The sequence below is a fragment of the Acomys russatus genome, chromosome 29 (genome assembly GCF_903995435.1).
Source record: "Acomys russatus chromosome 29, mAcoRus1.1, whole genome shotgun sequence".
NCBI classification, from domain to species: Eukaryota; Metazoa; Chordata; class Mammalia; order Rodentia; family Muridae; genus Acomys; species Acomys russatus.
In genome coordinates, this window is record NC_067165.1 from 2,990,390 (window position 1) to 3,004,352 (window position 13,963).

General features: G+C 43.7%; 1 protein-coding gene across 3 annotated transcripts in view; it reads left to right on the forward strand.

The window, feature by feature from the left end:
* The window catches only part of Dab1 (DAB adaptor protein 1), a 270,742-nt gene that overhangs the window by 5,226 nt on the left and 251,553 nt on the right, over positions 1-13,963 (forward strand). For all 3 annotated transcript variants that reach the window (XM_051170931.1, XM_051170934.1, XM_051170932.1), the window contains exon 2: positions 10,975-11,176. In XM_051170931.1, the coding sequence (XP_051026888.1) occupies positions 11,110-11,176 (67 nt within the window). In that variant the 5' untranslated portion in view covers positions 10,975-11,109. The remainder of the gene's footprint in view (positions 1-10,974; positions 11,177-13,963) is intronic.

A 13,963-nucleotide genomic window follows, 5' to 3' on the forward strand; every position in this document is an offset into this window, starting at 1 on the left:
TACCTGTTAGAATCACCTAGGGAGCTTTGTGTCTGCTGTCTGGGATGTGCACACACAAACCAACCCATCTAATGCAACGCCAGAGATGACCTGAAGCTGACGCACTGACATGTACTGCTCCATGTGGTCTTGGGAGCCGCCATGTGTCTGTCTTCTCAGAAATAGTCCCTTGTGCTCAGGAGGAACAAGCCTGCCATAAGAGGCAGTGTCCCCATGCAAGAGTGTCTGAGGTGACATGCTTTGGCGTTGACCAGGGAATCCAAGAGGAGTTTTTCCGGGAGGGCGAACAGCCTTCCGTGTTGTTCGGGTGTTGCCAAGAGTGATTGCATTTTTATGTTTCTGTGAGATGGTTCAAATAAATACTCTCACAAATCAGGGAACAACAGAAACAAGACTCCCATTGTCAGAGCATGCATCATCATTTATGGCTTCAGGAAAACACAGCCCCATGGTTAGCATTGCTGCCTATGCTTTTTGTCAGGGAGATAATTGTGGAAATTGGGTTGCTTCCCATCAAGTGCAGCTCCTTTTGTGGAGAAAATTTGAGGCACCTATGTACCCCATTTTATGGTAATTGAGATTGGACTAGTAGATCATTAGTGGATCAAAGACGATGGTCTGTCCTTTTTTTTTTTTTTTTTTTTTTAGAAAGGTGGTAAAAATTTGACATTTGAAAAGAGGGGAAGAGAAAAATATGGTGTCCGTGGTAGGGAGAGAGCATGCCACCTGTCTCTGCTTTCTGTGGAGAGAGGAGGGCTTCTGTTAGCGGGTGGGTCCTCAAGTGACCAGATGGGCAGAACTCTTGCAGGAGACACTATAATGACATCGGTGATTTGGACAGTGTTGGGATGAGTCCCTGCGCGAGGTCGGTCTGGCAGCCAGGTAGCATGGCAGCATCTGTTGCATGCTCTGCCCCCCCCTCCCTGTCTCCCTCCCTCCCTTCCTCCTCCGCCTCCTCCTCCTTCTCCCTGAAGATGATGAAATGCAGCTTGTGGAAGGGAGAGTAAATAAGGGCCTGATATATTTTAAATAAATCAACAGGTCGAAGCTGCCAAATGCAGCCTTTGTTTAGTTAAAGCCCCCTTCCCTGAGAGAGACTCATTAAATACTTCCTTCTTCTTTCTGAGAAAGATCCCAGGGGACAGCCATAGTTTTGTATTAGGTGTACATGTTGCAAGGGAACACACACAGAGGAAAGGAGCCACGTTCAGTAAGGAGGAGCAAATGAACGGTGCCCCTTGCATGGCCGGTGCAGAAAGGGGTCAAAATGAAGGCGAGCCCTGTGGCTCAGTGGACCCTTGAGGAGGGCTCCCTTAGGATTGCTGTGTTGTGGGAAGCAGGGAAGGGCCTGCCTGGGACCTGTGCCCTGGGTGGATGAAGCAGCAGCCAGCTCATACTCCATCTCTCTAAACCTCCTGCATCTGGAGTCAGCTCTGCAGAGTGGTGTGTAGAGGCCGAACATTAAACTGATTTGATTGGCAGACACTGATTAATAGCCCTGCTCTGGAGGATGGATGGCTGTGCTTCCTTTTCCCTTTGCTCCATGAAGGCTCATTCATCTGGGACTCTTCCAGCAAGGGCCATGGAATAGCAGAAGCCTTTAAACCTAGCGACTGTTCTGATACAGGCATGGCATCACTCCCCATCCTGGTTGCTGGCCTCAAGACCCTTCATAACACCCAAGCTAACACCATAGTGACAGATGCAGCACTGTCCCTGTTGCTCCCCTTTGGTACCCCGCAACAGCCAACAGTCACCCTGCTGCCGTGAAGAATGGCTGAAGTCTGCATCAGTGTGCGTTTTTATCCACATGCTTGCCCAGGCTTATTTGCTATAGCTAGAGCCAAATTCTTGAGACTTTGGGTGGTTTAAAAGGAACCCATGCTTCTTATTCTCTGTCTTTGTTGACTGCAGCAGTCTCCATCTCTAGTTGCATCTCTCTCTGTCCCTCTGATCTCTGTGTCTGTCAGCTAGAGCTTTGCTCCTCAATATGGCTGACACTCACCAGCTTTACAGAAATCAGCTATAGCATGCCTTCTCCCCCATCTCAACTGATATGCTAGTTATTGACATCTATTCTGTCTGCTGCCATTTGGCTCCAGCCTGAGATAGACCCTTGTCTGCTGTGTACCACTGTGCTGACTTTGCTCATGCTGCACAGTGGCTTTCTCTCTGGTTGTCTACCTAGGAACCGCTTGAATGGCTTGATGCTGGGCTTAACATTTAGAGTAGTGGATTCCAAGAGCAACACATTTTCAGTAGCCCCTTTATCAGTGACTTGGTTTTGTGCTTTCTATGTGCTTCCAGCACGATGCACTGGGCCCTGTGTCTGGAGATCTTGTCATCCAACGGTGGTCAGGTAGGCTCCTACTCAAAGTGGGGTAGTGTGATGCCTGAGGAAGTAGACACATAACTATTAAGAGATAGAAATATGGGACCAGAGAGATGGCCCAGTAGTTGAACACTGACTAATCTTCCTGAGGACCTGGGTGTGATTCACAGTTTCTACATGGCAGTTTGTAACCATCCGTAATTCCAGTTCCAGAGGATTCGATGCCCTCTTCTTAGAGCAAATAGGTCACATAGAAATGAGGCCAATTCCAGGGGCTTTGCCCCTCTCCTCTAGCCACTGTAGGCACCATGTATGCATGTTGTGCATAGACATACATGCAGGCAAAACATTTATACATATATAAAATAATAAAAAATTTAAAAGATGGGAATCAGGACAGAAAAGGCAAGAAGGTGAGGGAAGAAGAGGGCACACTGAGCAGAGGGAATGAAAAGCCACCAGTGGTGGTGGCATCCACACCATTTTGTTCATCTGGCTTCTGAAGAAGCTCACCAAGACAAAAAGTTTCCCCATTTTATAGATGAAGACATCGAGACTGTGTGATTAAACAGCACATGCAACTAACGCCACGTGGGCAGTCCCTAGAAGCTGGTGGTAGAGTCGGGCGGCATTCAGATTCAGCCTCAGGACTGTTCGTTAAGTTTAGTGCCTGCCACTTTGTAATGGTGGTGTGAAATCAGAGACCAGGGTTTAGTATTGTAAGCAATGGCAAGATGGATTGAGGGCCATACTGGCTGCCTTCCTGTCTGTTTTTCTTTCCTTAAGTCTTTGGATTTTGTTATTAGTTTTCTTTTTGCTTTGTTTTGTTTTTCCCCAGATAGGGTTTCATGTAACCCAGGCTCGCTCAGATTTGCTGTGTAGCTGAGAGTGGCCTAGGATTATTGGTCTTCCTGCCTCCGTCTTCCGAGTGCTGGGACTGTACATGTGTTCTCATATCCCTTTAAATACCCGCAGAGTTACATTATGGATTTTCATGGTCCTAAAATATTTAATGAAACAGCCCTAAGCATGCCATGTGGCTCTTACAGAAACTTTAAATATTACTAAAACCTGTTTCTGACTTTGTTGAGTTTTGAGTTTGATTAGACAAATGTGTATTTCAGTGTCATTGGCTTCTGGAAACTGCAGACATGTGAACAGTGGCCCCTGCCTTTGAGGAGGCATTGTACTTTTGCAAAACACACTTCCTTTGAACTTTCATTTGCTTCTATTCATGTCAACATATGGAATTAATTTCATTATTCCATTTTAAAAATAAGGAATCTGATAAACTTTATACATAGCTTAATTCTAGATTTTTTTCCTTGTAAAAGTGAAACTAATTGATATCTAATAGCAAGGTATCATTTGTTGTTTTTTTTTTTACATTAAATTTGAAAAGGAGAAATATGTTTTGCTTATATAAGCCATTTTAAATGAGTGTGGCCTACCTCCAATGGGCCTTCTTTAATGCTGTGCTACTTTGGGCCAGCAGGATGACTCAGAGGGGAACGGCGCTTATTCTGTAAGGCTGGAGACCTGAGTTTAGTGCCTGGAAACCATGTAAAAGTGGAAGAGAACTGATTTCATGAATTTGTCCCCTGACATCCACATGTGTGCTGTGACATGTGCACCTCCTCATCTCTCTCTGTCTACCCCCCGCCACAAACATATACAGAGACATGCAAATAGTCAGACAGACAGATAGACAGACAGACAGACAGAAATAGAAAAAGAAGCCATTTCTTCTGCTGGTACTATGTATTGGGTTTTGAGCCTAGCTATAGTGTGTGCGTGTGTGTGTGTGTGTGTGTGTGTGTGTGTGTGTGTGTGTGTGTGTGTGTGTGTGTAAAATGGAAATCTCAAAATTGGCAAAAAAAAAACCCCCGAAGGACTATGAGTTCAGCCAAGCCTTTTCCTTAGGCTTATAATGGTAGTGTTTTATCTCATGTGACTTGTGATGTGTAGACATTATATTTATGTATTACACACATGAGCCTTTGCATGAAAATAATTTTCTTCTGGATCATTTCAAGGTAATTTAGACTTCTTGGCCTTTTATTTCTAAAAATTTCATGTATGTCCCATAACATAGATATATTCTCTTATATAATCTTAGGAAAGTTGTCAAATAAATTTAACATAGACACAGCATTGTTACCTAATATAGTTTTAATTGTCACAAAGATTCCCACTGTGGTATGGCTTTTCTCCTCACAGCAGAACCCTAAACATAGATCATACTTTTTGATATGTTTAGTTTCTTTCCATCTAAACTTCCTGTAACCTTTTTTGTAGTTTGTTGCAGTTTTGGAGAACATAGCTGTTTCTTACTGCCTCCCAGTTTGAAAGCTGTAACCTGAGCCAGTTTCTGGCCAGGAGGCTTAGCAGGGTCTGAGATGCTGCATTTTCAGGCTCCGCCTCTCTTGTGTCTTCTGTGTTGACATGTATCTTCCTAATTTAATGGAGGTTGTTCAATTTCTCTATTTCACAATTATAAATTTCCCCCTCGGAACCCATAGATTAAGTGGGAAGACACTTTAAGACCTGCAAAGTCCTGTTCCTCATCAAATACTCTCAGATCTACAATTGTGTAAGGTTAGTGTCAGACTAGTCTCTACTCTGGTGGCTGCAAAATGTCAGTGTAGACTTGCCGGGCTCCCTCATTGCTATCAGTCCATGTCAGCATCCACTCTGTGCAAGACACCTCCCTCTTGTCCCCTTTGTTCATCTGTGTTGGGCATGCACAGCATGGCTCCAGGGATTTGGACCTGACTGGGATGGTGAGGGAATAAAGAAACAACAAACGCAGAAACACAAAAAAGCGAGATTCGAGTGGAGTGGGTGCTTAAATGGAGCCTGGAAGCTCAGCAAGTCAGCAAGTCTCTTCCATAAAGTTGAACAGAGAGGCAGGCCTAAATGAGCTGCTGAACAAGGAGCTGAGGTTATTATTGCAGGAGGCGGGGTTTATGGGAGATGAGTGGATAGATGAGTAGACCCAGCATCTATAGAGGATCGCTTTAGGCTGCAAATATTCAGGAAGTAGGGAAGCTATGGAGGACATTTTCTTCACATACTGTCAACACTTGGTCACTTGAGGAAAGTTTTGTATCCCTCTGAGCCCTAGGTTATGGGGTCCTCGATATGGCTGTGCCCATGTTAACAGCATGCATCAACAGGACTTTATTCACATGGGGGTGGAGGGCTACAGGTATGGAGTTACGGATTTCCGTTTTATTCAATGATGTAGCGTTTCTTGTCATCTTGCTTCTTGAAATGTTCCATCTAAGTTGGCATTGTTCTAAGACCCTTTTTCCTGTAGTTATACACTGAGCTCTTCCTCACTTTCTGGAAGAACGTGGCATTTGAGGCTGCTCTGTTTCCATACTCTCCAGCCCTAGCTTCTTATGTAAAGAATGAAGGTAGAAACCACCTTCCGAGTAGGTTTCTGGGACTCTTTGCTTCTAGGCCTTTTTGGTGATGAAAACATACTCACACGCCTTTAAATACAGACATATATGTTATATCTATGTTTCGGCCCCTGGAGCCTCCAATTCTAATCTGCCTCCTAGCATTCTTTCCTCCCATACTCTTTCAACATATTCAACCATCTCTTCTTCTTCTTTAGTGAGGACCTTGATTCCCAAGATGCCAGTGCCCTGCTTCCTTGCCAAGTCTTGTAATGTATCAGAAGTAGTTTCAGAATTCTTTTGCCTGTGACATTGCAGAAAGCAGAAAAGTCAGCCAAACGGGTTTGGCATTTTTTTTTTTTTTTAATTGTGCACGCTCTTTCTGCCCAAGATGGAGTGTCTACAGCCCAAGTGCAGGTTCTTGAGTGACTTGAGATGTCTTTCCTGTCCCGTCTTTCCTGAGTGACTGGCTTGGTCTTTCCTGCCTGGTCTTTCCACAGTCAGGGTTATGATTCCCATGCAATGCACAGCTGAAGTCACCGGCTTCACTTTTTGACGTCCCCACAATTCCCACCCCTGTTGATTTTCAGCCGTACAGAACAGTGTACAAATTCTACAAAGAGCTGCCCACTGTCACCTTTTGTCGTATCACTTGAACCTGCCACCCAGTCGCTGTACTGTCCAGCCCCTTCTTGGATAGAAATCGTCACTCTTCTGACTTACCTTTCCTGTCCCTTAAGGGGAAAAAGAAAAACCTCCCAGACTTAGGTCTTTTCTCGCAACAACAAGAACAACAAAAGGTAGTCTGCTGTGAGTATCGACCTGGCCTTGTTATGGGGCCACTCTCTTTTACCTACAAATCTCTCACACTTTGTGGTGCAGCTCTTAATTTATGTGTGAGGAGGCCAAGGCTGCTTATCTGTACCTTGCAAACATTTGTTCCTCGCTGACACGGCCTGTTTCATCTGCTTATGATTTGGACAACAGCAAGGAAGATGTCCTACATTGCCAACCACAGTGACGGCTGGGTTCTTCTTCCGGTGCCACACATACAGAATCCCAATCCTGAATAATGTCTCCAGATTTCCAGGCGCTCGGTGTCTTATTCTTCTAGAAGGGAAAAATGTACCCTTCTTGGCATGTCATCTAAGACTTGTATCAAGCTGAGGCAATTTTATTATGATTTTTCCATTGAGGTGCAAATTCCATAACATAACCATTTAAAAAATGTTTTCATTACACTTATCAAAGATGATATTTGCAAGCACCAGCCATCAATCCCCATCTAGTTCCAAAATATTTTCATCACCCACAGACGGGCATTGTCTCTGTTGAGCAGTCTCTTTATAATCAACCTCATCCGAGCAACCACTGATATGCTTGGGTGGATTTAGCGATCTTGACTACTTCCTAGAAATGAAACCCTACACTATGCAGTCGTCTTTGTCTGGCTCCTTTCTCTTGGCCGATGTTTCCATGTTATACCTTGTACCACTGCTGCGCTCATTTTAACAGCTGAGCAACAGCCCACAACACAGAAAGACCACATGTTCCTTAGTCATTCTTTCATGCATGTGCAATGAGAAGTGAGTAGGGGTCGAGAGTGGCTTGTGCTTCATCCTAACAAGTAACCTTGGACAAGCTTCTCATGTAGCTGTGTCCCAGTTTTCTCATTTGCTGAAGAAAAATATAATATCTAACTCATCACATTGATGAAATGATTGAATAAAAAATGTCTGAAAAGCTAATAGCCCCAGTAAGCCATTTTACTGCAGAACTCTATGGTGGAGCAAAGAGATATAAATTTGTATTTTAGGGTGTGTTTTAGCTTGTGTTACCAAGGCCTCCCTGCTTTGTTTTCCAAGCAGAGGCATGTCCTTTTATTCTGTTTTGTGGTAGGATGGTTTGGTCCCCACGCCATTGGCTCCCCAACATGGGATGTTACGTTTCAGAAGCAGTTCACTAAATAGAATGTCTATAGTGGAATGTTACATAATTCACATTTAGACTTGAAGAGCTCATTATAAAAAAACCTGACACACTTCAGAAATATTAAATTACTGCAGATTGTGTGGAGCAAAGAAACATTATTGAAGCATTTCAAAATTCCAGACGAGCCTGAATTTAACTGATAGAGTTTCACAGCTTTTACTGGGGAAAATGATTTGAGTTGTCACATGGTTTCTGGCCCCGAAGGACTTTAATCTCCTTAATTACAAAGAAATGAATTTCCTAAATAATTTGGAGTTACTTCACAGAATTCGCTCAACCTCTGGCTTTTGGAAAATTAAAGTGGGCGGCAGCCCCTGCTGCGTGCATTCACCACCACAGCTTCCCTACGTTAAGTTTCCATCCCAAAGGCTCTGGTGTGTCCTGTCAGTACTGTTACAGGGACATACTTCAGAGACTCCCAAGTAATGCTCGCGGCGCTCGAACCTATCACATCTTTCGAAACGAGAGACTCTAGATACCTAGGGGAAATGGTGGACAGAGGGAAACGAGCCCATTCCATCCTTTCATACAGTAGCTTTTGAGCATCTTTGAAATCATATAAACCCAGGTCTATAAGCTCCTTTCTGTATTTAGGGATTAGGCACCTACTGTATACAGGACCACTAGAATGGAAAGATCTGATATCCTGCCACTTCCTGTACTTTGTTCATCCTAAGAAAGCTGACTTACGCTATCCCAGTTTCCCCTGGACACATGGTCTCATACCAGGCATGAGATATGACCTCTTATTTGTGAAGTGTTTGCCAAGAGGGTGGCCATCTTTTAGTCCTGTGACATGTGCGCTCTCAGCTCTGTAGTAACTTCATCGACTGGGCAACATCAGCTCCACCATCCAGGTAAAGAGACCCAGAGGCAGTAAAAGCTCAGTGGCGTCCTCACTGTCACAAGGCTTGGCAGCTGTTGAAGCTCTGGACTCAGCCAAAAATGGCATAGATGAAAGAGATGCCACTTTAATAGAGAACTCAGGATGTTTCCCAACCGGACTGTCTTTTTGAAGTGAGCCCCCCGCCTCAAGGGGGATTGGATGAATGTCAGGGCAGCCCCCAACAAAAGAGAACTGATGGCAAGAGGAAGCACGGAGGGGGGGGGGGGGTGGGAAGGTGACCCTCAGTGAGTCATCTCCCTGCCAGGCTCAACTTTCCTTCCATTTCTTAGATCATTGATTCCTAGTCTCTTTGCCATTCCATATGACAAGCCTTCCACCCATTACAAAAAGGGGGGATTCATCCACTCATGTTTGTGCTGCACGTGTTTATAGGGGTTCTTTACACCTTGTGTTCGACAAGAGTATTGTTGTGCATGATCCTGCAGATCCTGGATGCTAATCCCACGGGCAGCTTTAGTGAAAGTAAAGCAAAAAGAAACACTCATTCCTTTGTGCCCCAGCATGCCTTGTGCTTCTATCTTCCCTGGCTAGGTTCATCCATGAGTCTTGCTGTCCTCCACAGGAGTGAAGCTAACGCTGCTTTTACTTCTTTGGGGACTGGCAGCAGGCCTTGACTATTTCTTCCTGGCCACAAGAGTTGCACGGTGTTTGTTTATACCCAGTCTATACTCAAGTCTAGTAAATACTTATTGCAATAAAAGGATAGATATTAAGAGCATGTCAGTAAGTGACTCTGTTGTCTCCTATGGGATATGTCTTTCAAGAGAAGGAGTTGGTATGTGGATATTGCCACAAAGATGGCGAAGACATTCTCATTTTTAACGTGTGGTTCCAGAACGTTCATTCGACAAAAGCAATTAATCTCATTTCCTTACCCGTCACCTTAGATCCTCCAATTCAAGTGCTTGCACACAGAGATAGTGTCCTTTGGAAAAAAAATAATTAGGTCATTAAAAAATAAATCTAAGCAGGTATCTTTGGATAAGATGGACATTGCCTCACAATTAAGTTGTAATGTAATTTTATATGGCTTTCATATTAGGCCTTATAGTTAAGCCATCTTTAATTGTCATGATTAAGAGGGTTAGATCATCATTCTTTTTGAGCTGCAACTAGCATTCAAGGTTAGTGCACTTAGATTAAAAGTTCCAATTCTGTGGAATGAGCTAAAATTGGTTGCTTTGCTTCAGGAACCATTTCTAGGGGCTGGAGGGATGGCTCAGTGGTTAAGAGCACTGACTGTTCTTCCAGAGGACCTGGGTTCAATTCCTAGGACCCCACATGGCAACTCACAACTGTCTGTAACTCCAAGATCTGACACCCTCACATATGCATATATGCAAGCAAAATATCAAGGCACACAAAATGAAAATAAATAAATTAAAAAAAAAAAAAGAACCATTTCTAGTAGCTTTTTCCTTAATATTGAAAGTAGATAACTGGTGAAGTGTTTATTCTCAGTGGAGTCTCAGCTACCACTATCCGGTAGGGGCTAGGGGAAAAAAAAACTATTGACAAAGGCAGTACATTTATTCAATTTAAATGAGATCTAAGGTGATAGCACATGTGCATCTCTGAGGTCAGAGTGTAGAGTGCCTGGTAAGTGCATAGTACATGCTGGCCTTAATTGAAGTGTCTGTGTTGTTCTAATCATTGTCACTCTCCTCCTAATGACATCTGTTCTTCATAGTGCTCAGTACTGTGCAATACATGCTTAGGGGAGACTGCATGGAAAAAAAAATGTGTGTCTCCCACCCCGGTCTCTTTTCCTTGCTTTCTCCACACTAAATGCTTGTCTGCCCTTATAGCTAGGGGAAAAGCTGACACCAAAATTGGCTTGCTGCAAAGTTTCTCAGCCCCATTTGTCACCTTACCCTTGGAGCCCAATTGCATGTCAACTCTGTGTCCCCTCTGATGCCTGCCAGTGAGGGACAGACTGCAGGTCACTCCCCTATGATCTGCCTTAGCTGCCCAGGCTCTGATCAAGCTCAGCTGATGGATGGGCGGCCCCATTGTTGGAAATGTCTCCACGGGGCTGGTCAGGAAATATGTCCGTGATATTTTTTGGGTGGCATCCAGTGCTTGGCCATCAGGGACATGGGCAACAAAGAGCTGGAGATTGCTGCTTTTGGCCATTTAAGTTTCTTAACTTGCAAAGGATTTGTTTATTCCCATTGTGGTATAAGCCCCATCTATGGCCTCATGAGCACAGGCTCAGCCAGACAAGTGTATCAACAAAGACTTAGATGTTCTTGCTATTTTGTGTTTCCTCAAATTTCTACTGAGTCCCAGAAGGACCAAGATTCTGAATATTCTCTTGCTTTGATTTGCAGCACTCCAACAGAGTGAATGACATGTACGACGTGGGCTGTCCTTTCTGAAGGGAGGAACCTTTCTCTTGGAGAGGATCCTCAATGAGCCTGGCCAAGGCCCGGGGTCTGTGTGAAGAGGACTAAGGATTAAGTAGGATGTCAACTGAGACAGAACTTCAAGTAGCTGTGAAAACCAGCGCCAAGAAAGACTCCAGGAAGAAAGGTAGGGGCTGACTCTGCGCCCTTCACGAGGCTACTTTTCTGTGTAGTAACAAAGTTAACTCTAGATGGATCCAAACACATAGCTGTGTAAATCGCTCTATTTTTTATGGTGATTTTGTGCTCAGATTTTGATGGCTATTATTTTCCAGGTACAATGCCAAGTTGCTTCTGTAATATCGAAGGCACCTTGGGTATGGCTTTTAGTCATTTCTCTATCAAGGTCAACTCCTGTTGTGCCCAGTCCCCAACTCTGTTCCCAGTTCTTACTTTCTGCCTGTTGCATTTTGCTTTTGCGTATTGCTGTGGTTCTTGACCTCTGGCCACTCCCGAGGCCTGACGAGAGCCGACTGTAGGGTCCATCCACAGTATGTGCCCGGCATCTGCAGACTGCGCTGCTAATGAGTTTCCAGGCAGTGCTGGTCTGGAGGCCACACTGAGAACCACGGGGCCATCAACAGAAAGCCTGTTCTTACTCATTGCCTTTCCTACACGGATCACTGCCCATTGTCCAGGCTGGGTTTTCTGCAACCTCCTGAGAGAGGCTTTTCTCCATCCCCACTGGAGGTGGCTGCTTGCTTGGTTGCTTCAGTTGCACTTTGATAGTGTCTCACTCTGTTTAAAATGCCTTGTGTTGTTATGAGTCATCTTGAGTAGTAACTCTTAGAGCTAGAGCCTGCGTTCACCCCAGGACCCTCAGGACATGCAAAGTACTTAAGAGGAGGCACACATGTAACCCATGATGAAAGTTAACATGTTCAGTGTCCTTTACAAAGATAATTCTCTCTTCACGCATCCGTAGCCTTATGAATATGCCTTTTGTTAAGTGTGTGCCCCTTGGTGGTTAGAAGTGTGTGCATGCTGTGTGTGTGTGTGTGTGTATGAATCTTTATGTGGCCTATGAGTTGTGTGTGTTGTGCATAAACATACATGTGTTCATGTGTTGTATGTGTGTAGTGTGTGTGGGTGTGTTCCTGTGTGCATGTATGTGAATGAATATGTGGTCTATGAGTTGTATGTGTTGTGCATACACGTGTGCATGTGGTGTGTGAGTGTGTGTGTGTGTGTGTATTATCCCTGTGGTTTCAGTTCCCCTCTCATCTTCTCAGCTGCATGCAAGGGGATTAGAAGAGCTCTTTCAGGACTTGAATCTGATGCCCTTGGCTTCTCTGTGCAGGGTGATTTGTTGGAGACATCACCGTGCCTGCCTAATCATGTTTTAGGATGGCATCTGTCTGGCACCTGAGAAGCATAGGGCATTAAATGGAGTACATCCTCGGCTCCTGGGCTGTCAGGACTCCAGCACTAGCTATAAATTTTGTTTGATGCTTATTTGAAACACAAATATTTTGGAAACAGTCTATTTTATTGTCCAAAACTTTATGTAAACCTTCTTTTTTATGCCTCCAAGTCTGAGAATAATAGACAAAAAGCAAACGGGCAAGGGAACAGGTCTTGAGAGACTGCTGCGTGGGGAGGTGGTTGTAAAGTCTGGTAGGTTCTAGAATTGAAATGCTTTTGCATCAGAAACTGACAAGTTAATTTTTGCTTCAAAATTAACCTTCCCACTAAGCTGTGCTCTTGAATGTTTAATGTCTTAAGCTTTTATATTTTTTCTGTCTTGATTTTAATGTGCAAAACTCAAGGTCATCCTGAAAAGATGATTGTTAGGTTTTTTTCCAAACAAACAAACAAATGACAAAAAAAAAAAAAAAAAAAAAAAAAAAAAAAAAAAAAAAAAAAAAAACCACTAGTTGAAGGATTTGGACCTGGATTGGAATGAGAAGGTGACCCTTTGACTTCCTCTTCATCTCCTAAGACTCTTCATCACTAACATTAAATATTTTGAAGTATGGGCAGGCAGGCCCAAGTTCATATTCTGACTATGTTACTTCCTGCATACCTGACCTTAGACCATTTAGCTCACCTCTGTAGCCTCATTTTCCTCTCCTATAAAATAAGGTATGCTAGCATGTACTCAATGGCTCACTATGTAGGTTAATTTAAGTAAGACAAATAAAGTCCATAGCATAGAACTTGGCATATATTAAACGTTCAACAGAAATTGGCAGTTTACTTTTTGTTGTTTTTTTTTTCCTCTTTCTTTTCTTTCTCATCTCATTTTCTTTCTTCTCTGTTATCTTTCCATCACTCAGTTTTATTTTCTATTTCCGTATCACATATCTTGTAATAATCAGCTTGAGCCTCCCTTACAAATAACATAGATTGAATGGCTTAAAGCACAAATGTATTTCTTACTGATGGGTATGCCAGAAGTCTAAGAATAAGATCTTAACAATTCCTATCCTCCTGAAGGCTCTCTTCCTCGCTTGTAAATGGCCACCTTCTCATTGGGTCATGCAGAATACGGAGCCATATCCTCTTCCCTTCTCTTTCTTTCCATTTCCCCCTCCCTGCTTCTCTTCTACTTTCTCTCCTGCTCTCCCTTCTCACCTCTCATCCTACCACCTTCTCTCCTCACCACCTCCTGTCTTCTTCTACTATTATGCCTATCTTGAAGGTCCCACCATCATTTCAGCTAGCACCTTTGTCTGTTTGTCTGTCCATCCGTCCATCCACCTGTTGTCTGTCTATCCATTCACTTGTCCATCCAAAATACCATCACACTGGGTTTTTTTTCCAAAGATTTATTTATTATGTATACAATGTTCCGCCTGCATGTATGCCTGCGCGCCAGAAGAGGGCACCAGTTTACATTATAGATGGTTGTGAGCCACCATGTGGTTGCTGGGAATTGAACTCGGGACCTCTAGAAGAGCAGCGTCAGTGC